This window comes from Anoplolepis gracilipes, chromosome 8 (assembly GCF_047496725.1).
Source record: "Anoplolepis gracilipes chromosome 8, ASM4749672v1, whole genome shotgun sequence".
NCBI classification, from domain to species: domain Eukaryota; kingdom Metazoa; phylum Arthropoda; class Insecta; order Hymenoptera; family Formicidae; genus Anoplolepis; species Anoplolepis gracilipes.
The window spans coordinates 10,011,431-10,034,788 of record NC_132977.1 but is presented as its reverse complement, the minus strand read 5'-3'; the positions used below and the strand labels follow the sequence as shown (position 1 = coordinate 10,034,788).

General features: G+C 33.3%; 7 protein-coding genes across 11 annotated transcripts; 4 read left to right on the top strand and 3 right to left on the bottom strand.

The window, feature by feature from the left end:
- Window positions 1–299: 299 nt before the first annotated feature.
- On the top strand, window positions 300–2,595 carry LOC140668762 (uncharacterized). 2 transcript variants are annotated; one of them, XM_072898062.1, is made up of 3 exons: window positions 300–932; window positions 1,637–1,831; window positions 2,031–2,595. In XM_072898062.1, exons 1-3 carry the CDS (start codon window positions 669–671, stop codon window positions 2,211–2,213), a joined length of 642 nt encoding a protein of 213 aa, XP_072754163.1. In that variant the 5' UTR covers window positions 300–668; the 3' UTR covers window positions 2,214–2,595. The 2 variants fall into 2 exon arrangements, with proteins under 2 accessions (XP_072754163.1, XP_072754162.1); XM_072898061.1 differs by having other exon boundaries at window positions 301–932; window positions 1,977–2,595.
- Window positions 2,596–4,520: 1,925 nt separating this feature from the next.
- On the top strand, window positions 4,521–7,081 carry Rbsn-5 (Rabenosyn-5). Its single transcript, XM_072897946.1, has 7 exons — window positions 4,521–4,842; window positions 4,987–5,109; window positions 5,237–5,377; window positions 5,486–5,647; window positions 5,730–6,081; window positions 6,160–6,556; window positions 6,749–7,081. Exons 1-7 carry the CDS (start codon window positions 4,707–4,709, stop codon window positions 6,974–6,976), a joined length of 1,539 nt encoding a protein of 512 aa, XP_072754047.1. The 5' UTR covers window positions 4,521–4,706; the 3' UTR covers window positions 6,977–7,081.
- A 327-nt stretch (window positions 7,082–7,408) lies between these two features.
- On the bottom strand, window positions 7,409–8,526 carry Rps15 (ribosomal protein S15). Its single transcript, XM_072897947.1, has 3 exons — window positions 8,390–8,526; window positions 8,093–8,178; window positions 7,409–7,796 (listed from the first exon to the last, which is right to left on the bottom strand). Exons 1-3 carry the CDS (start codon window positions 8,396–8,398, stop codon window positions 7,448–7,450), a joined length of 444 nt encoding a protein of 147 aa, XP_072754048.1. The 5' UTR covers window positions 8,399–8,526; the 3' UTR covers window positions 7,409–7,447.
- A 573-nt stretch (window positions 8,527–9,099) lies between these two features.
- On the bottom strand, window positions 9,100–13,124 carry LOC140668764 (uncharacterized). Its single transcript, XM_072898066.1, has 6 exons — window positions 12,850–13,124; window positions 12,410–12,709; window positions 12,173–12,315; window positions 11,853–12,102; window positions 11,653–11,768; window positions 9,100–11,561 (listed from the first exon to the last, which is right to left on the bottom strand). The coding sequence occupies exons 4-6, from the start codon at window positions 11,996–11,998 to the stop codon at window positions 9,370–9,372; spliced, it is 2,454 nt and encodes an 817-aa protein (XP_072754167.1). The 5' UTR covers window positions 11,999–12,102; window positions 12,173–12,315; window positions 12,410–12,709; window positions 12,850–13,124; the 3' UTR covers window positions 9,100–9,369.
- A 680-nt stretch (window positions 13,125–13,804) lies between these two features.
- Rab1 (RAS oncogene family member Rab1) lies at window positions 13,805–16,629 on the top strand. Its single transcript, XM_072897386.1, has 4 exons — window positions 13,805–14,029; window positions 14,658–15,054; window positions 15,157–15,388; window positions 15,480–16,629. Exons 1-3 carry the CDS (start codon window positions 14,007–14,009, stop codon window positions 15,355–15,357), a joined length of 621 nt encoding a protein of 206 aa, XP_072753487.1. The 5' UTR covers window positions 13,805–14,006; the 3' UTR covers window positions 15,358–15,388; window positions 15,480–16,629.
- Window positions 16,630–16,759: 130 nt separating this feature from the next.
- On the top strand, window positions 16,760–19,956 carry Sec10 (Exocyst complex component Sec10). The gene is made up of 6 exons (XM_072897379.1): window positions 16,760–17,159; window positions 17,424–17,867; window positions 17,940–18,517; window positions 18,594–19,082; window positions 19,170–19,677; window positions 19,751–19,956. Exons 1-6 carry the CDS (start codon window positions 17,127–17,129, stop codon window positions 19,847–19,849), a joined length of 2,151 nt encoding a protein of 716 aa, XP_072753480.1. The 5' UTR covers window positions 16,760–17,126; the 3' UTR covers window positions 19,850–19,956.
- Art1 (arginine methyltransferase 1) lies at window positions 19,732–23,033 on the bottom strand. 4 transcript variants are annotated; one of them, XM_072897381.1, is made up of 2 exons: window positions 22,931–23,033; window positions 19,732–21,913 (listed from the first exon to the last, which is right to left on the bottom strand). In XM_072897381.1, exons 1-2 carry the CDS (start codon window positions 22,994–22,996, stop codon window positions 20,828–20,830), a joined length of 1,152 nt encoding a protein of 383 aa, XP_072753482.1. In that variant the 5' UTR covers window positions 22,997–23,033; the 3' UTR covers window positions 19,732–20,827. The 4 variants fall into 4 exon arrangements, with proteins under 4 accessions (XP_072753482.1, XP_072753484.1, XP_072753483.1 ...); XM_072897383.1 differs by lacking the exon at window positions 22,931–23,033 and adding an exon at window positions 22,818–22,921; XM_072897382.1 differs by lacking the exon at window positions 22,931–23,033 and adding an exon at window positions 22,384–22,521.
- Window positions 23,034–23,358: the final 325 nt, after the last annotated feature.

The window sequence follows — 23,358 nt, the reverse complement described above, 5'->3', positions numbered from 1 at the left end:
ATGTAATTTATTTTATAATTTAATTTTAATATAATTAAATATAATTATATATTTAATTATATATTATAAAAATATAAAAGATTAAATAAGAATCTAGTAAGGAAAAAAACTGATGCTTGTATAATATATATATATATATATATATATATATATATATATATATATATATATATATATATAAATTGTATTTTCCAAAAGGGGCTTTGAAACCTGCGTCCGATCAGACTGTCAAAGTGTCAGACGCATATTGCGCAAGTTTGACGTTCGACGCATCGAATGCATCAGTGAACTGAGTGTGCGCGCGTGTATGTACATACGACGCATTCTTCGCTCGTAGCCGTAATTGCGCGTATCGTACATACAAAACACGCGGGTGCAGCCACATTGCGCTGCTGCGCCACTGAAGAGAAAGAGAGAGAGAGAGAGAGAGAGAGAGAGAGAGAGAGGAAATTACAAGAAGCGTGTTCGTCGGAGAAGAGGAACGTCTTCGCGGAATCGTACGTCTCCATACATTTCGACGCAATCGTCTTAATTGTGACTTTTTATCCCCCACTCGACTCGAGTAACGCTAAATCGAGAAGCTCCTTAACCGCTTTTCGCGAGCGCAATATCGTGACTTTCCTAATCTATCCGAGACCACCAAGATTGCATACATCTCGCGGGAGGATATGCCAGACAGCGGGGCCGTCTATCAGCCGACGACAGTCGGCTACACGTACGACAGCGGTGGCGACGGCACCGGTGGAGGTGGTGGCAGTGGCCTGAGGCACGGCTTCTGGCGCATTATGTCCAGGCACAAGCTCAGCTCTAGAAAGTGGCTCGAGTGGATGTTGCTGTCGGTCGCACTCTGCTTCTTCGTCGCCGGCCTCACGACAATGCTTGTCAGCCTTGTCTCCGCAGACGGTTCGTCGCAGACGAGTACTGTACAGGAGGTAAAATCGCGATTCTCACCCAGGGTGATCATGATGCAAATATTTTTGTTGTACCGAGTATCCCATAGGAAGTTGCGGAAATTAATCAGCTATCATTTTTAAACGCACATAGGGAGCAGGAAAAGTAAAATCTTTTTTTTTTTTTTTTTTTTTACAAGAGGAGATTTGCAGTTTTATTTACATATGTAAACTAAAAACAATTGGAGATATTCTTATCATTTAATGAATGTTTAAAAAAGATGCCAAATATCGACAATCTTAATGATATATATTTTTTGACAGTTCAAAACAATGGTAGAATTCAGCAGAGATATAAGAAAAGTGATAAATGGCATCTCAAAAGACATCAAGTTTTTTATAATTTCTAAAAGAGATTTGATTTATGTTTCAATTCTGATGTGAATATTTTAAATATATATTATTGTCATTTTAGTATTTTTATAAATATTTATTAAATAATATATATAAAAATTTCAAATTGTCTTTATATATAAATAAAATTGCTAAATGTCCTCTATCAAAAGATATTTTACTTTTCCTGTTTCCTATGTGTATTTAAATATAAATATATTGAAATATATTAATATAAGATTAATTTTTTCATGGAATACCCTGTATATTTATAATTATCTCGTCCAATCATGACTAAATTGAAAAATTGGTGTGTTTTAAGTGACATAAATAACTTGAATCGTGTACGGCAGGTAAAATCAGGAGGACATACAACGATGGCTACTACAAATGTACAGCAGCAGATGGAGGACACGGGAAATGGTTCCGTAGCACTAGGTGCGGGAATGATGCTGGTCGGTGTATTACTCGGCTTAATCTGGGCGTGGCTCACTTTCTTCCGTCGTAGTAAATCGCCGAGGAACGGCATAACGGGTGGCAGCGGTCAGGTAAGCGGAATATACGATATTCAGTTGAGCTGAATACGATACATTTTGACGTGTATAATTTTATTTTACCGGAGGCCATCCGCTCTCCGGTACGTCTTTGTACGTCTCGTTTCTTTATCTTATGTACGCGTTGCTATGAGGAAAGATGTTGGGCGGTTTGAATCCATCGACTGACTTGCTGGTGGGTTCCACTTCGCAGTACGGGCCAGTACTCACAGAGGTGCCGAGTCAGCTGAAGATGAAGCAAGCCAGCTCGCACGACATACCGGCCGTACCGCTTTCCGATCAAGAGGAGGAAACGCACACGCTAATGCAAGACTCGGCGAGCCCGCCGTCCGTTTCCATTGGATCGAGCACCATCGCTAATCAGATTCAAGGTTGAGTAAAGCGATCGATCGTTTTAGCGCGTGATTTATTGCTTCGATTGTATAAATCCAAACGCGTTCCCGAATGAGTTTATTGTAATCTTAGCGATTTTATAAATCGCCTTGTTTTACTTATTATTGTTAGGACCGGGTGTCGTCTCTCTGATTCGTTCGAGTCGCGGCTGATACCGATGCTGCCGACATCGATCTTGTGATTTGATGATTTTATGCCATTTGAAAGAAAATATTTCTTCTTTTTTTAATTTGCCCGAACTATGTTTACATTTTGTAGCATAGAAATTCTTTCTTTTGAGTAGGCACAAACGCGCAATTTAAAAAGATCTCATTTATAGTACTTAGAGTATTTGGTACTTAGTCCTTTCTGTTTTTGCCTACACATTCCTCCACTCCGTCCACTACCATCATTAATATGTTAAGTGAGCATTGGATCCAGATAGAAAAAAGTATACAATACACGGATTGTATTATGAAACGGTTGCATTATGACTGTGTTTCGTGAGACTTTAAAAATAATCTTTATGTCAAAAGCACATTGAATTTACTATAAAATATACAAGATTTCTTTTTAACTTACATTTATATATTATTAAACAGATATATTAAACAGATAGTTATTAAATTTATACTCTATAAACATATATTTTGGGCAAATTTGCACACATTTCAGCAGATTGAAATTATCTTGCCTTGATTTGACGCGCTTGTAACATTGATACGCATAACATATATTTAAGTACTAAATGAGTAACAGTAACAGCAATCATCATTGACAATATATACTGTAAATTTAAACATCACACACATTGGTATATATACATTAAGTCAATAATTGTTACTGTAATTAATACATAAAATGTTATGTATATATTAGTATGTGTATAAAACGAAATGGACTGCGATCTTGAAAGATGGTTTATTTAAAATATGCATGTCGTAATGCACAATTTCTGTATCTCGTTTCGGTTTATTTTATGTTTAATTTATATTATACATAATTTTATATCGCACATTTTGTTACAAAATGATTTTGTACGATAGATATATTTGCTTTAATAGAATATCTATTGCACTAACGCATTTTTTTGTAATTTTGTAAAATTAATTTAATTGATCTCATATATACAAACATAATGTAAATGTAGGATTCATCTCTTCTACTAGGTGTATAACAGGTCATATAAAATTATTACTTTGAACACAGTACATACATAATATTGTATAAAGAGCACTGATTTAATATAATTTTTATACATCTACTGTTTTTACTAAAACAGTATGTTCTGTTTTATAATGGATGCTTTCCAGCAAACAACACGGACGACACAGTACATTATTCTATCCTTTTTAAGTTCAATGATGAATGTAGAACAACAAAGATAGAATAACTCAGTGTGTCGCCTATGTTACTTGCTGGAAAGCACCCAACATGTGAAAAAGGATTTTCAAAGAAATCAGAAAAGATGGCCTGTAAGTTTGTCTGAATTCAATGCTGTTATAGATCAAGCACATATATAACACCTTCATTTTTTTAACATTTGTATGAGATCCCTATTATATCTGTGTTATTGAACCGTATATATACTAATTTATGTAAATGTCCTGGGATATATATAAGATAAAATAAACACATAAAAATATAATTTATGACTTTCTTTTCACATTTAAAAAAAATATTAATTTACATAATAGGTATATTATAACGTACAATGGTAACGTAATATGGTTTTTTTTAATTTTCTCTATATTTCTCATAAGATATACAAAATATACAAGTAATTAAAAATTAAATAAATATATATTTAAATAAATCATTCTTATTTCTTTAATTTAAAACCCGAAATATATTCGAATAAAGAATTTTTCATTTTTATAAACATATTTGAGCTGCGTTCTTATTGGATGCTCACATACTGAAAGCATCTTTCTATCTTTTTTTGACATATAATGAGCAACAAAGATAAAATGACACTTTCAGCGCGCGAGTTTTCAAAGAGAATGTACTTTTAATCTTTTATAAAATAATTAATATTTTTTGTATTAATATTATCTTTGATTTGGACAAAGATCGTTATATATATATATATATATATATATATATATATATATATATATATATATATATATATATATACGACGAATATCAGTACAGAAATATTAAGTTTTCTTTCTGTAAAAAGGACCGAAATTATAGGTAAGTATTATGATAAAAATTTCAAAATACTACTTTACATGGTATAATATAATTTAATGTATATAAATATCTTACACATTTGATAAAAACTAGACCAACTCTAGTACATGTCCATGACCGCATGAGGTTAACGTGTTTGACATTTCTATCAGCTGTCACATTCAATATGGCTGTCCGCGAGACGCATTTTTCTTTCGAATTATTGAAGAAACGCCTACATTAGAACATAATGTGGAATCGGTAAACGCGATCAAAAGACTCTAAACTGTAAATCACGAAAATATATTTCAGCCTTGCAATGGCTGATAACGGTGAAGTGCTGGAGGGATTTATATGCCCCATATGCATGACCGATTTCAAGGCACCCCATCATTTGACCAAGCATTTTGAGGAAGTCCACAATGACGATCCTGAAATTCTAAAATCATTGAAAGGTATACATAGCTCGTTTTGTTTTTTTTTTTTTTTTTTTTTTTCTTTATCTTATTATTTTATCGTAAAAGAAATGCAGTGTTGTATTAGTCATTGTGCCGATAAAGTGTATACAAAATGAATATCATAGAACTTACATGTTGTAGATTTATTTGGCAAAGCTAAGAAAAAGATTTTGAAACAAGATGATATACCAGAAACATTTCAAAACACAATTCCACAGGACAAGAGAAGAAGTCCTGAAATTCACTGGGGACCACAAGAAATAGGTACAAATATATTCTGTATTATCTAATTGTAAATGTCAACAAAGTTATAATCTTTGTGTTAAATTACTGTTAACAACATTAATAGGTACTACATAACGTGTAATTGATTTTTAAAAAATTGTTTCAGGTGCAATTACAACTCACACAAAGTACTTTAAAGACATAAGAAATGCTAGACTAGAGAGATATGCTTATGAAACAAATAAACTTCTTATAAGACTAGATAAATTATTAAATAATTTGCCATCAGATCCTGTTGATAGAAAAGGTAGACTTTAAAAAGATAACTGTTTACTTACCAATATAAAATTTTGTTTTATGGTATAATGTATGTTTGGGAAATGTAATCTAAATAATTTTGTTCACGGTAAAATAGTTCATGAACGCACTATTGTGCCATGGATTGATGAGAAGGATGTGAAATTATGCCCTAATTGTGCTAAGAGTTTTCATTTGGCGAGGCGAAAACATCACTGCAGACTTTGTGGAGCAGTTATGTGCCATAATTGTACAGTATTTCTCTCCTTAGGTGACGCACGTAAGTGAGATGTAAAACATTGACGATACAGATAAATTTTTGAAGTTACATCTGATGAAAACAGTTCTTTTCATTTTTATAGGAAAAATGACTAGTCCTGTATCTGTACAAGATGATTCTGCTCTGTCTTCTACGTCAGAGCGAGCATTTCCTGAAAGAATAGTACGCGCGGGCATTGGTCTCACAAAGTTGGCACGTTCACCTTCCAATGGTAGCTTGAATAGTGTCTTATCCTTAGTCAATGATCCAGCTAGTGGTGAGCAACACTTTAGAGTTTGTACTCACTGTATAAATTTACTCGATGCAAGAGAAATGCAAAAAGCCAAACAATTCGACAAACCGATTATTTGTGAGTTTTATGAGAAAATGCGAGGGTACATGAGCGAAGCCTCGCAGCATTTAGCAATGTACAACAAAATGTGGGAATCGTTACAGTATGTGAACTTTTATATCATATTTAAGTATACATATATGTATACAATTTTAATATAACAGAAAATTATTTTATTCAGAGAAGGAGAAACTATGTACGATATGGAGGACGCTCAATCGTTGCGAGTCAAATTGGCAAAATTGGGAGAAAATATAGATGCAACCAGCAAAAGGATTCTCATCCTCGGCATGAAAAAAGATACACAAGATCCGCAGGAAATACAGGGACAAGAATTACGTCTATATCAGATGGTTAGAACATCGGCAATGATATTTTTAAAGGAAGAGTTATTAACTCTGCAACCTTTGTCTTCGACAGAAGAATATGTAACTTTACGAGAGGAACGTCAGAAAAAAATAGAAGCTCGAATAGCGTATGAGCGACAGTTGGAAGAAGAGCAACGAGAGAAGTTGAAAGAACAGCGCAAAAAAGACACACGGAATTTAGATAGTAGCCCTTCTGTAAAAGTCAATCAGGTAATATATTATAATTAACACTTTCAAGTACAAGAGATGTAAATTAATTTTTTTTTTTTAATTAGAAAGAAATGAAAGAGAAGATTGAGTTTACATTTAGTTTGGAATTCAGATTGCTAATTAATAGATTGACGATATAATCATTTAATACGATTTAAATCTTTTATGCTGATATTTAGAAAATTTTTTTAGGCACCACCGATCGTAACTCGGTCCCAAGGTTGGGGTCCATCCAATGTCACATCCATCATGTCTTCCTCCATGGATCCAATAATTGAACAAATGAGCAATCTTCGCGCGTACATTAAGCAAGCCCGTGCCGATTGCAAGTATGACGAGGTTGCGACACTAGAAAGCAATCTTCGAGAGCTTCAAAGTGCCTACTTCGCTATGAAACAGAGTAATAGTAATGACGGATAGGTGTAAGAGCAGCACACTGCTTACATTTCAGCACCCAGTGTTGAATTCCTTTCTATAGTATAAAAGTGTATTTCCTATTAATTTAATAAATCTTCTTGTATCACATGTAAAATCTTTATATACACCTTTATATAGCAATGCACAAATACATAAATGCACAGATAATGAAATATTGAGTAAAAAAAATTCAATGACTGTAAAAGGTACAAACTATCATTTTTTTATGTATATTTATTACACATTAAATTTTTATATTTATTATTTTATTTTTCTTTGTTAAATATTATTTGTTTATAAATTAACCAAATCATTAAAAATATCTTGCTTACACATTTTTATATTTCCTTTGAGATTGCAAGAACATTTTTTTTCTTAAGTTGCTAAAAGTAAATTTTTGCAAATAATTTGCATATTTATAAAAACGCAACAAAATTAACTCGTTACATTTTTTATTGATACAAAAAGTACAATTTATTTAAGTGGAATAAATCGTGAAGAATGTGTAGCACCGATACCAGGCCTACCATGTTTAACAGGTTTGTATGTAACAGAGAATTCTCCAAGGTAATGGCCAATCATTTCTGGTTTGATTTCAACTTGGTTGAAAGTCTTGCCGTTGTACACACCAACGATCGAGCCGACCATTTCAGGAACAATGATCATGTTACGCAAATGAGTCTTGACAATTTCAGGTTTTTCATTCGGTGGTGTTTCTTTTTTCGCCTTACGCAGCTTTTTAACAAGTGCCATAGATTTCCTTTTCAAGCCATGAGAGAAGCGTCTACGTGCTCTTGCATGCATTAAATCCATCAACTGCTCACTGGAAAATGATTATTAATTAAAAGTTCTCAAAGTTCATAAAAAATTCTCTTTATTTCCTTATGCTATCTTCAACCATTCTTCTTTGTATGATTTACAGATTTAATTTGGAAAATATAAGCCACACACAGAGAGTAAGACATGATAAATTAAATAAATCTTATTTAATTTCAAATTTTATGAGAATAAAAGAAATATGTAATATATATACATAGATTGTAATTCTTTGAGGAATTAAATTAATTAAAACCGAATTGATAGGTTATGTTTAAAGAAACAACTTTTGGTGCCTCTTACTTGGGCATATCCAGCAGCTGATCGAGGTCCACCCCTCGGAAGGTGAACTTCCTGAAGGTCCTCTTCTTCTTCTGAGTTTCATCTGCCTGTGAAAGATAAACAGAAAGGAAAAATTAAACATTCAGTTACCGTAGATGTGACACCTATCAAAGATATATATATATCTTATTGAACATTAATATTGTTCTACTAATATAAACGAATAATTAAATAAAATATACAATTAATATAATTTAGTTTAGCGTAATAGATGTTCGAGATTTCCTCAGATTTAATATTAAAATTTCGGAAACTCACTTCAGCCATGTTTTCAGGTATGACCGTTCTTCTGAAAGAATAAAATCAACGGAAAACGGAAGATGGAAGATGCGAGCAGAGTTGACAGTTTTTGCGCATGCGCAAAAAAATTGACTTGATTGGTGGTGAAAGAGAGAAGAGAGATTTATTTGGACATGTAATACTCATATCGATCGATGGCGAAAGTAACTAGCACGATTGACCAATCAAAGAGCTTCATTTTCAACTGGCTGAACTATTTCAGAAGGTATCTTTCTTTTTCCAATAAGGAAAGAAAAAGATTTCCTTTGAACTAGCGTAGCTCGTAGCCAGTCTTTTTTCGATTCATCCTCTATAGAATCTCCTGTGAATGAATTCAAATAAAATATGTAAAAATTTATATTTTTTTTTAATTAATTGAAATTACTCCTTTCTGTTATTAAATTTGTACGCTTATATGTTTAGTATATTTTACTTAATCAATGCTTTTTTGAATAACAAAAATATAATATTACAAAATATAATACATTTATATAATTGTACTTTTCCAATGTATGAAAATCCAGAATAATAAAAAGAATACAATTTTTTATTCTGTGAAATAAAAAATATAAATTTGTGTTCCTTAATACAGCTTATATTCTATATAAAATATATTCTTAATAAATATAATATTATAAAAAGAAAATTTTTAATTATAAAAAACAATTTTATTAAATTATATTTCATACATATACACGTGCACATGCAAAATTTAATCACAGAGAATTTTTTAAATGTATGCAATTTATATTAATGACAATCACATTTATTTATTTATTAACCAATTGAGTTGAAATTAAAAGATAAGAATAAGTTGGAAATTTCAAATTACAATCACCTTCCTTACAATTTATGATTTGGAGTATATGTAGTATTCATGAGAATAGACAATAAGTATGTATGTGTATATAAGTATAATAAACTATTTCCACATTAATCCTCTCTCCAACACCAAGTTTCTAATTCATACATGTTGTTAAAGTAGAACTTTTCTCCAATAAATTGGATTTATTGTCTATATTAAGCCGTCTCACCACCACTCGAACACCTTCCGTAATGTCTTGAATAAATTTTAACATTTCTATGCGTACTTTGCCGTTTTTAATATTATCAGGATTAGTTAAAGATCTCTGTTTTTGTCTAAGACACCTTTGTCGAATGGCATTATCTTTGTTGCGTGCGTGCAACAAGTCATAGTAAAAATCTTCTGTGATATCTTGCAATTTTCTTGGCGAATTGTTCTTCAATGATGAACTTCTTTGTGAAGTACGATTGCTTTCGTTATTTTTTTCTTTTGTATTTCTCGCATATGTATCTTCATTAATCTCTTCATTCATTGTTACATAAAACTTATTGTTACAGTTTTTTATTTTTTCAGAATCAACTGTAAATTCGACAGACGAATTATTCGTTATATCAGACTTTATATTGTTATCCATGAATGAGATAGCTGTCTCAGAAGTGGCAGTTTCAGAAGTCTCTGTCAATGTCGTATACTGCGTTTTTTCTTTAGATTGTAACATGTTGCTTTTGGATGTCGAAGAAAGTCCGCGTGTTCTGTGTTGTAAAACCTTCTGCAAAGCCACTGGCATTTGTTCGATGGTAATAGCCTTGTCTGAAACTATTCTCAGACCATTTGCCTCTTGTTGGGGTAATTTAGTTAAGCCAGACTCCTTTGAAATAATAGAACTTTCCTTCTTTGTAAACATCTTCGTTGGATTTGATGGTAGCGGAGAATTATAGAATCTTTTCACAGATATTTCACGGTTGTTCGTTTCTTCAACATCTGTATTGTTTGTCAATAAATCTCTACTTTGCAGTCTTGTGTTTTTTTTTTCAGATGAAAATAATATATGTTGAAAAACGGCATGACAAGTAGTTTTTTGTTGCTGGTCTTTATCCTCGCGTGGTGAGTCAATCATTGTTACCAAGTTTTCAAGTCTTAGTAGACTTGAATTTAACAAACACTTCTCTCCAGCTTTTGTCTCGACTTTCTCAGAATTCTCCAATACTTCATCTACCTCTAGTTTTGTTTTTTGCTCAATAACAGCTACACTGTCTTGATCCTGACGGATAGTGAACATTAAGCCTTCCATTACTAAATCAGTAATATTAGACGAACGTAAAACTTTGTCGTCGGATATGGTCTTTTTTTCGGATTCTCTGTTTTTTTGTTTACGAGATTTATAAAACTTGTTATTTGCCGATAAATTGTTGTCTGTATTTATCGTTGTAATATTCTTTATCTTATTATGTTGTATCTCTGTCTCAATAAAATACTGATCCAGAACATTATCAGAGTTTACAATAGTTTCACTGATTGTCTTTCTACTGTCATCTGAAGTCTCTTTATTATTTAAAGGGCAAATATTTCTTTCCATTGAATTATCATAAAAACCGAATCCATTAGATAATGTCCATTTATTAACATCATCTCTTATCATTTCTGATTTCAACGAAGAAAATATTTTGCATTTTTGAACATTTTGTATATCTTGATTTGATTTTTGTATTGCTATTGATTTTGTTTCTTCATATCTATCATCTACTTTCTCAATAGAAATTTTATCCATCTTTGTTGTTCTCAAGGATTGTTCTTTTATATGATCAATAGAATATTGATCCACGTTTCTTTCACATCTTTGAATATTACAGTTTGTAGACTTATTTTCGTTTATATTATTTTGAAATTCTGTATTAATACAATCCACTTCAGCTGTAGTTGTTGCATTTTTCGTCGTATTTAAACTTTCATTAAAATTTTCAGAGTTTTTCACAATATTATCTTGAAAATTGAAAACTTTTGTCTCTGATGTTTTATTGAATGTGTCCTCAATTTCACTATATTTTGAAATTTGATCTTCTTTATCTTGATATATTGCAGTATATTTTGGAGATACTTTGTCTGTGGTATATATCATAGTTTTACTAATTTTCTCTTCAGTATCCAAGGAAACATTTAAATCTTTAAATGTAGTACCTGCATCGGCTTCTTTAATAATAGGATATTTTAAACTAAACAATGAATGTTCCGATGAAGGAAAGATTTTTATAGTTAATACAAATGCATGTGAAAATGTTGCAGCATTAGTTTGTTGCTGGAATTTCAGTATTGCAAACATTTTATCTTGACGAGTCCAAGATGTATGATCTATATTTGTCAGAGTAAAGGAAATTATACTTTTATAACTATAGCTTTGTTTATTGAAAAAAAGAGTATTAATAATAATTAAAAAGGATACTGTAAGTGACAAGAAGATGTGGTGTGCCAAACTGTTGACCTTGACTTGGATGACATTTTATAATTCTTCTAACAATTTTTATTAATTCTCGGCCATATGAAAATTGTACAGGATTTCTGCAAATATATATATATATATATATATATATATATATATATATGTATATAATTCAAAAAGTAGGGATAATAATATTATCTTACTTCACTGTACGATGATATTTAAAGATAAACTTGTATATATTCTTCTTTTTACATAGCCAGTAAGAACCAGGAATGATTAAACTACTCTCCTTCTCCTGGTTGAGTAAATCAAATTGGCTAAGCGTTCGTACATATATTCCAGGCATTTTCTTTCAGGTAATATATCTTTAAATAATGGAACTAATTTTCTTGAATTCTGCCTACCAGCTGATTCTTTTACAATAAATGTAAGATAATACAGTACTTTTTGCTGGAATAATTTATTTATAAGTTATAAATTGTTTAGTTTTCTAAACAAATAAAAATATATATAAACTTACTCCTTTTATGACTTCATTGATAAATATATCCTCTACTGTATCCCATGACAAAAATTCTGTAGATATGTTATTAACAATGCCATAACAATACCTTCTTTTACTTTCAATATGTATACCTACTGATTCTACAACCAATAATGTATCTGTAAAATAATATATATATATATAAATAATTTTATTTTAACATGGTTATTATGAAATAAATCTGTTAAAAACATCATTTTATAAAAAAATTACCTTGCTTTAGAGAAGGAACAAATAATTTACATAGCAGTATTAAAAACACTGATATAATGAAATGAATTAAACTTTCTGGTAAAATCCATGCAAGAAAAATCACACAGACTAAAGCTAAACACGTTAAGGTAGTATTAAAATTTTTTTTGCTTTGCAATGAAAAATTTATGATATTGTCAGCACTTGATAGATTTAAGCTTGATTTTTCTTTCAGCGTTAGCCGTTCCCCATTGGCATTTCTGAAGAATACTTCATTAGGAAACGCTTGTGTTGAAGAATTCGACGACATCAATGATGATTCTGTGTACAAATAATTGTATGAATTTAAGATAGTAAAAGTAAACAGAGAGGTGTAATATTTTTTTTGAAAATAAACTTTACTCATATTTAATATATTTTTGTTTTTTTTTTGACTATTTTAAATAATTCAATTTACTCACCGTTTACTTTTTTCAGTATTTATACACTAAACGATTAAAATGTAAATATTCACACAAGTTTCGAGTTCGCATATTCTGTACAAAAGATATAAAACTCGACTATGTATAGCCAGAGTTGAACGAACACATATACATGTAGCTTTTGATTGTTAGCTCTATAGTAATTATACATATAAAGATAGGTATGCAACAAGATTAAAGTCGCAATTTTTAATACAGAAAACTACTGTTTTTTTTATACACTTTACTTTGTTTTATCATATTTAAATTCACAGCTCATCCATATATATATATATATATATATATATATATATATATATGTATTTATATACAAAATAAATATGTATATTCAAGAGCTAGGTATGCGAAGATATAAAAAATACAAGAATTTATAACTTGCTATAGTCACAGTTTAAAGCTGGTTTCTATGAATTTGATATATCTGAAATATAACATAAAATTATCACGAATTACGAGATTTTTTTTTTTTTTAATATATAAGAAAAAATAATATTGTTTCAATGGATTATTTGAACAAATTCTTGCTTTCAAACATTGCAGAAAATTGTTGATAGAAACCATCCTTGAGACGTGAATCTAGAAGAACACATAATCGAGTGAAATAAAATTCCTTTATCTTTCTCTCTCATTGCATATTTATTATAAAGCATACGCGTGTATTTATTTAAAATACATACATTTAGAAACAGAAAAAAAATTTGATTTAAGTAAATAAAGTAACTTTCTACAAATTTACGTAAAATAAATAAATAATTTGTATAATAATTATTATTCGCCTGTTATTAGGTCCTTGATATAAAGGATAAAGGAAACGACGAGAAGAGAGAAAAAGAAAAAAACAGGAAATCGACCGGGCCAATAGAAACCGTGTCTCGTACTCGAACGGCTCGACCACCGGTAAAAGACGGTGGAGCAGCACCTGCTGCTGCCATTCTGGCATTACGTCAATGGTGGTGGTCTCATTCGTTGGTTCGGGAGGAGTTGCCGTGTGACCGCCATTGTTACAACTCCCTCGTCGTATTTTACGGAACCTGAGAGATTCGTCCGTGTCCGCGCGTGTCACGAAGCCGAGGTAGCCGTGTGTCTTTCGGACCGACAGACCGATACAACAGCCGAACGCCAGTTCTCGGCGTAGCATGTCCACGATGAATCCCGAGTAGTGAGTAAACTTCCTTTTGCGCAGAGACATTGAGTGCATCGTATCTATCGCTCCGCGTCATCGTCGCGCATCGAACGACGAGATGTTACGAATGTGACGAGGAATGCGCGTTTTTATTTCACGAGAGATCATATGTTCGAGCGAGAGAAAGAGAAAGAGAGAGAGAGAGAGAGAAAATGAGAAGGGGGAAAAAGAAATATCCTTTAATCTTCGTCGTTATCTTCTGACAGATTCACCCATCCCTTCCGTCTTCTTCCCCTACTACCTGAAACATGGCACTCTTGTATCCATAGTCCATATTTCAATATTTTCTACTGTTATACTTTCGCTGTGCACGCGCGCGCCTCGCGATATCGACCTTGATCCTTCTTCGTAATAGTCGTCGATAGATGCGTGATTAATAAGTCTATGAAATATGTCCTTTTAGAAGGGATTTAATTTGTGGAATGTTTCTTTCTTTCTCCAACTATACATTCTACTTTGCATTTCTCGTTGCGATTTTAAAATCTATATAATTTTGTCTATAAAGTGGATATATTGTTTATTACATTCTTATTTAGAAGAATAACAAAAAATATATAACAATTTTGTGATATGTACATATAAGCTGAAATATTTTTTGTTTCAGCGATTACTTGTTTAAATTGCTTCTAATCGGGGATTCTGGTGTTGGAAAATCATGTCTTCTGCTGCGTTTTGCCGATGACACATATACCGAAAGTTATATCAGCACCATTGGTGTAGACTTTAAGATTCGAACCATCGATCTTGATGGAAAAACGATAAAATTGCAAATCTGGGATACAGCAGGCCAAGAACGATTCAGGACAATTACAAGTTCGTATTATCGAGGTGCACACGGTATTATTGTTGTTTACGATTGCACAGACCAGGAAACGTTTAATAATGTAAAACAATGGTTGGAGGAAATTGATCGTTATGCCTGTGATAACGTCAATAAGTTACTAGTCGGCAATAAATGTGATTTACATACTAAAAAAGTAGTCGACTATACAACAGCAAAGGTAAACAATAATGCATATTTATTTAAATATTATGCAATTTATTTATTTATTATTTATTTACATCGATTATAACTTCCCATTGCGTTTCTGTATTTTAAACAGGAATATGCGGATCAGCTTGGCATACCATTTTTGGAAACATCGGCCAAAAATGCGATGAATGTTGAACAAGCTTTCATGACAATGGCTGCTGAAATCAAACTCAGAGTGGGTCCACCCTCGAGCGGAGCAAGCGATCCAGCAAATAAAGTAAAAATAGAGCACGGACGTCCAATTGAATCTTCTAAATCTGGATGCTGCTGAGAATTGTAATTTTATGTCCCATTTAACCAAAGTGAGTGAAACAAAAAACTGAGAGACTTAATTTAAATTTGAGCGATTGTCAAAATAGAAAAAAAAAAATTGTAATTTTTCTTTTTTCACAGAACATCTAACAGTTGCGGTACGCATACTGCAAAATTAAATTTATTACTGGAAGCATAAGAACATGAGAAGTTTCAGTTTACACCAACAAAAAACAAAAGGAAGAAATCTAACATTCATGGACCACCAACTCTTCCTCAGAGTTGTACAAAACTCTTGTCCACCTGCCCCGATTGAATTTCGTTTTTGTAGTTACATATCTTTCTTTCCGAAGAAGAAAGGACGCTCGACGCCATTTTTTCTAGCGTCAAGTTCGACTAGAGATAAATTTGTCGAATTAACATTGATAATGTCGTGCGGGTGTAAGCGTGCGTGTAATGAGGAGTAACTCGAAGCTTTTGAGAAGTAAATAGAATAATATTGTGTACGGTGGTTATAAAGATAAGTATATTTGTTTTTTTTTTTAGCCTAATTGTAATATGTACAATGGAATATGTGTTTGGTCCTGTGTGTAGCTCACACAGAGTCACTACTTCTATATTCCTCTATACTATAATCCAAAATGTTTTTCCATTTTTCGTTTTGTTTTTTCCGTTTACTCCCACAGAGATGCGCGCAGATGTTTAGATCATTTTTTCCCCTAATGAGATTCCCGTGAATATTGCGCCGCTCGTCCTTTTTCTTCTCACACAGCTCATTAGTGTAATTTATAATAACATATTAATAAATATTTCAACACAACTCTCGGAACGCATACGTATAGTATACCTTTATATATATATATATATATATATATATATATATATATATATATGCATATATGTACAATGTGTATGTATTCGAGAGAAATATCACCCGCGCTTTATAAATAAGCGCAACAGGCGCAAACGATACAACGTGGAATCTTCGTTTGCGTCTTCTTCAATTCTTTCGATTGCTCTGCGTCATCTTTCTTTTCTACAAGATGCGATCCGAGAATCGATTAAAAGGGTCTATTACAGAGTTCCAGACTTTTACGATCGCGTATAGAATATTGGGATGTTTTATACGAGATAAGATGTTACGCAGTTACATATTTAATCTAAATCGTATCTTTGTATTGTGAGAAAGGCTATTGTGATGGGTATACGATAAATAACGGCACTCGAAATTACAAATATAGTAACTGTAATTATATATATATGTATTTATATATATATATATATATATATATATATATATATAAAATGCGAAAAAGAATAAAACACACGGCTGTCTAAACGAAAAAAAAAGTCATCGCTTCTCTCCAATAAAAATTGTTTAGTCAAACATAACCGTTGCATATATACATATATATGTATGTACACGAGCTTTGTGATGTCTAGCTTGCCACGTGTTTCATAATTCTGGGCACTCCTGAAAAATCAATCGCGTGAAGTCACGTTGACAGTTGTCAGCTAGTTCGCGTCCATCTGGCGGCCGAACTCGATACTAAAAATGACATTTTCGTGTATGTCGCCCAAACACGGTGATGCGAATAGATTAGATCTGTCAAGATTCGCGAATTCCGCGATGAAATCGGCTAATCGGATGCATGTACGTAAATTTACGACGAACTGAACAATAGTAGTTCTTTCCGGCTCTTATATATCCTGCGTGCTCTTCGGGATTGATCGTGACATAACCTTTAATCATAACCATCCTGCTCGGCGAAGGTAGACCGTTTCAAAATGATGCAACAATATATGAAGGAATTAGAACAGGTACGTTAATTCCTTTTTCTTCTTTCTTTCTTTTCAGTTCTTTTATATTTCGATGTTTTAATGTATAAATTAATAATCTGAGTATGAGTAACAATAGGTTTGTAAAAGCAAATTCATCAAATCATTTTTGCAAATAGGGTTTTATTTCATGTTGTAAAGTTTCCGAAACTTCTGTATGTAACTGAATTATTGAGATATAATTGCGTTCATAATGAAGCCAATATGTGTGAAATGTAAACAAGTTACAATAAGGGTATTTCGTAGGATCCATTTGACCCTGAAGAATTTGTCGAACGATTAGCTTGGAGGACTGTCAATGATAATACAAAAGATGGAGGAAAGACATTCTTCGATCCAGTTATCGTTCATGAGACCTTTTTGCAGGCCATCAAAGATTTGCAAGTATTACAGGAACGTCAGCAAAAGAAATGTGATAAACTGGAGGTTGCATTGAAGGAAGAGGAAGCCCGGCATGCGTTTGAGATACTAGGGTTGCAGGAAAGAAATAGACATTCTATTGAGTTGTTCCATCAATTAGACGAAAGAATAAATCTCGTGGCTACCAAAGTCTTACACTTGGGAGATCAGTTGGAAAGTGTCAATATACCAAGGGCGAGAGCAGTGGAGGCTCAAAAATTAATGAGACACTTTTCGGAATTTTTAAGTCCCGGTCCATTGACGGATCCAATTTTTACTGATAAATCCTCGGTAAAGACTCAATTGTTAAACAATATGTAATAATAATACGATCAAAATTTAATCCAGTATTGTTGATTGCAGTTGAACGACGCCGCAGATGTGATACAGAAACTGTATCTCATAGCTCAGGAACTTCCCTCTGAAAAATTTGAACATGCTAAAAAGAAAATTAACGTTAAATACGATGAGATAGAACGGAATCTGATTGAAGAGTTTGTACGAGCACACAATAGAGAAGATGCACCGCGGATGAAGGAACTGGCGAGTACTCTGGCTCATTTCAAAGGTTACTCTCAATGCATCGACGCGTTCATAGAACAAAGCCAGATGGGTTCCTTTGGTGGAAAGGACGTCTTTCAAGATGTTATACCTATGTGTACAAAGTATCAAAAACTTATGCAACAGGTGTTTTCCAATCCTGAACAAGTGATGGCCAAATTCGTCTTAAACATTTATCATTTGCGCCTTCAAAAATACGCGGTGGCTAAATTAGCTGACAAAAATGACTCTGACAAATATCTCAGGAACTTGTACGATCTGTATACAAGAACAGTCAAGCTATCCAACGATCTCAAAGTCTTCAATATGGGCGCCGATGATACTTACCTTGCTAAACTCACTAGAAATATCTTTCAGAAATATTTGGATACTTATATCACGTAAGTTTATGTAAGATTTCAAAGAAAATAGCGTTTCAAAGATAGACTAATAATTAACCATTATTGATTATTTTAGTATTGAAACAAAAGCGTTTCGCGAAAAGTCAGCGGCACTGCTTATTGAATATTACGAATCTAAGAATCATCAGAAAAAACAGTTGCAGACGGGTGGATTTCAAGAACTGCGTCGAGACTTACAGGCTGTATTAGGTGCAAGGACGAATATAAATATTGCTCAAATAGAGGACTATGGAGGCGAGACATTTCTATCAGAAGAGCTGGCAATTGCGATATTACAGAGAAGCAAGCTTGCGTTTCAAAGATGCCAATTACTTTCGCAACCTATCGATATTCCCGTAAACGCACTTCAGATCTTTGAGATATTACTACAATATTTAATAAGCGAACACGTAGACTACGCACTGGAATTAGGTTTACAAAGCGTTCCTATACCAGAGAGCAGGACTCAACCAGAGATTTATTTTTTTAATGTAATGCATCAGTGCAATGCGATTGTTCGGCTTTTAGAGGAGCAGTTTAACGACAGTGTAATGCCTCTTGTCTTGTATGCATTTTTCTTTATTCACTTATACTAGTCTTTATACTAACAAGAGTCGATAATACTAGGACTGTGTATGATTTTTCCCTCTAGATCGACGCCCAAACATGGTGAATGTTTGTTAAAGAAAAAAGTGATATTGGAGCAGATCGATGTCAAGTTGGACACTGGCTTGGATAGAAGCATAAATGCTATTGTAGGTTGGGTGAAGGTGTATCTCCAAAACGAACAGAAAAAGACTGATTTCAAACCGGAAACTGATGTGGATACCGTGAATACTCCCGCTTGTCTAGTAGTGGTTCAGTACGTAAGTGGAATGATACGACTGATACGAAACACATTGGACGGCAGGCATCTGGATACCGCTCTCAAGGAATTAGGGATCAGATTCCACAAAGTCATTTACGATAATTTGCAACAATTTCAATTTAATTCCGCCGGTGCTATGTGCGCGATATGCGACATGAACGAATATCGCAAGTGCATTAAAGAGCTTGAAGTTGAATTTGTTACAAATCTCTTTGATACTTTACACGCCTTGTGTAATTTGCTATTGGTTAAGCCAGAAAATCTGAAACAGGTTTGCACGGGAGAGCAACTGGTATGTTATATGAATTATTTTCAAGGGACATATATTTTTACAAATGCATACGAATTATTCTTTATGATTGCAGATGACACTTGACCGTACCGTTCTACTTAACTTTATTCAATTAAGAACTGATTACAAGACACAGAAATTAGCCAATTGTTTAAAAGGCCTGGCAACGTGATGATATATTCTACTTACATAACAAAAAAATACTTCGTTCTCAGCCTAATCCTTTATATGATTGATGTATATATAGTTGCTATCAAATACATGAAAGTAATCATTAAAGATTGCATTATATTTAGATTAATGTCCAAATACTTTTCGCCGGTAAGAGAGTTTCGTTCACATTGTCGTGTACATACATGTGTGTTCGCAGAAAAATAGTATTCTTCAAGTACATCCATTCTATTTGTTACTTTTTGATAATTTGCCAAATTATTATTGACATGTCGCAACTAAATGAATGTCGATTAAAAATATGAAACAACAAATAAAAGTTTGCGTGAAAATTTTAGTCAAAATAAAATTTTTGTAAAAGATCCTTTCGTTAAGCATTTTATAATTTTTGATAGCATTGTCACGTACATTTAAGCATTACACGAAATCATGTCTTATACAAAAATAAATAATTTTGAGAGCAAAGAATTTTGGCGCACAATTATATTTTATTACATGTCAGACAGATTAATTATACACACACACAAGTAGTTTTTTTTTTTTTTTTTTTTAACATTACGATGAGATATGTTCGACACACTCATGTTTAAGGTTCAAAAAGATATTTTTTTTTCTTTTCTTTTCTTTTTTCTTACAATCAAATTGATGGGTTCAGTTGTGCGCGAAAATTCATTTATTTTCGTACTACAATATCTCGTCGTTTGTTCGAATTTAGTTATAAATATGATAGATTAACCAGATTTGCACGTTTATAGAAGAATGTCTGTAAAAGTCATTACATTAAAGGTCTAATCAGGAAGCATCATCTTTAAAATTAAAGATTTGCAGAACTTTGACAGCTCATGTATCATCATCAATGCATGCATCAAGTGTGCCGCTTATAATTGCATAATTAGTAGAGAATGGACTCCAGGTTTGATTAAATGATTTCTCATGAGCTATAAAAGAAAAGGGAAGAGGATGCACAATCCACTGAATATCAGCGCATGCGGTAGTTATTAGTTTCGTTTACTTGACACAACTCTCCTTTGAAGTCCAAAGAGATGCTGAAATCCAGATCTCTATAATTCCTGGCGTTGGGCCTCATCATAAATACGCCATAAATTTCTTCCCCTTTCTTCACAGTCATGTATTCGTCGAAGTAAAAGACAGTTTGCTTCCAATGCGTATATGGCACTTCCGGTGCGGTACTGAAGCCAATACGTTTGTGGCACTTGGTGAATTCGATGTTGAAGAATGTAACTAGGGCTTGAACATAGTCGTTTCTGCGAACTTGCAGGGTAAATGGAGATGCAAACTCGAGATCCGCCTTCGTCACTTCGTAAAGATCAACTTCCTTGATTAGGCATGCATTTGTAACGACTTGCTTGGGATCAACAACATCCACTAATGGCTCGCTAATCGCCACTTTTCTTATGCTACTCATGTCAAATCCATATACATCATCCCACCAATTAATCTTCTCGTCCTTGTATTGCCTGTCTTCAATTCCACAGATAAACAGAGTCGCTTTGTCAGGAAAAAGCATACCATCCTCGCGTAGCCACTTATCTCTGGCAAAAAGTACTGTGTCTAACATAGATTCATAAAACAAGCAATATCCCATCCATTCGGATATTATTATATCGACTTTCTCTATTCCATCAGGCAATGACACTTCCTCGACTTTTCCTTTAAGTATCGTTATAATATTGGACAGATTGTTTGCTTCTACTATCTTCTCTGCATATTCGACGATATTAGAGCACTCGATACCAATGACTTTAGCTGCGCCAGCCTTAGCTGCAAACATGGAGAGAATACCGGTACCGCAGCCAATATCAAGAACCGTTTTCCCTTTGAACAGATGTTTGTTATGATACATTGAATTACGATAAGTTACAGTGCGTACTTCATCCTTTAGCATTTCTTCGTGTATTCCATAATGAGCATAGGAATCAAAATAATAGTCTCTCGAAGTCATATCGTCGACAGATACGGACTGCTTACAGGATGATGGGCCATCTTTATCCGAGCGCGGGAAAACGGGCTCTGTTCCTATGTCCATGGATTCCATATTTGATGTCTGTAACATTTATATTACGCTAGAGATTCATTGATTATATCAAAGGGGCTATTTAATAAATATATATATATATATATATATATATATATATCTTTGATTAATAATCTCTTTAATTGTAAAATCACAACAAAATAATAAAAGAAAAATAATTCCAAGATATTTGTAACCTAATTGTAACAATCGAGAAAAAATTTTATTTCATTAACAGACGTGTATATATATATATATATATATATATATATATATATATATATATATTATATTTGCTCAATAATTTATCGGTATATTTAAAAATTACAGACGTTTATACATATATATATATATTAATTTATTACTAAAAAGAAAAAAATGCCTAAGAACAAGTATCAATTTATAGGGTAACATACCGCGCGCGCGCGCGAAAAATGTATAGAAGAAAGCTTTTATAACCATTAATACGATCGAGAAGAGTGTGATAAAAGATAATTTACAATTCTGTTCATGAGTGCGAACGGCAGAAGTTCGATCCAAACGAATTCGCGTTCACGTGAACCGGAACGAGAAAGCACGTGCCCGCCAAAAAAACCGAATGGCGTCCCCTTTTAAGAGATCGAATAACCAGGTCGATATATCTTATTCCCCTGCCTCGTGTTACGTTATATATCGCTTCCATTCGCCTATATAGAACGTCGGCTGCTAACTGCGCGAATTTTTTACGCCCCGATAATCGGCAAATACCCGGTTATTGCCGTTCGAACGTAATCGCTAAAGGGTTCGTGGAAAATGCAGATAGCATCGCGTTTTCGCGCGATGTCCTCGTCCGCCGCCTCGCGACCACGAGTCTATTCGGGGCTACACGCAAGACGCGAGAGGGCTATGCAGAACTAAACCGCGACAAAGACGAGGTTCCAAGGGTGTTCTCTACCTCGCGACGCCGCGTCTACCGTCCACAACGCGACGTTTCGGCGCGTCGGCCACGTGAACTCGGGGATCGGGCCCTCTATCATTTTGCGGATAATCCGTATCGCGAAGACTCACCGAATTCTCTGTGTTACACACGCGACTCTGGTTGATTTCTACCGGCACTTCATTACTCGTCGCCATTTTGCTCTGCGTCACAGCAGACGACTGGACTGTCTCAGGCCTGTCCCTATCGCCGGGTGAATTTTATTCCCCCATATATCCAGGGATGTATCTAGCTTTTTTTTTGCAAGAATATTTTATCGGTATCTTTCTTGTTCTTCACATAGAGTGCAAATTGAATTAAATAAATTGTCAAAAGATATACTTCTCACGTGTAAAGTATTGTGTATTTGACAGATAGTTGATTGTAAATCCAGTGAGAATAAATGACATATCGGAAAGACAGCTGTTGAAAGACGTCTAGTAGACATCTATAAATATTTTTTCAATTTGTGTTTCTCACTTGGGAAATATTTTCTAATTGGGGATGTAATATAGAAATC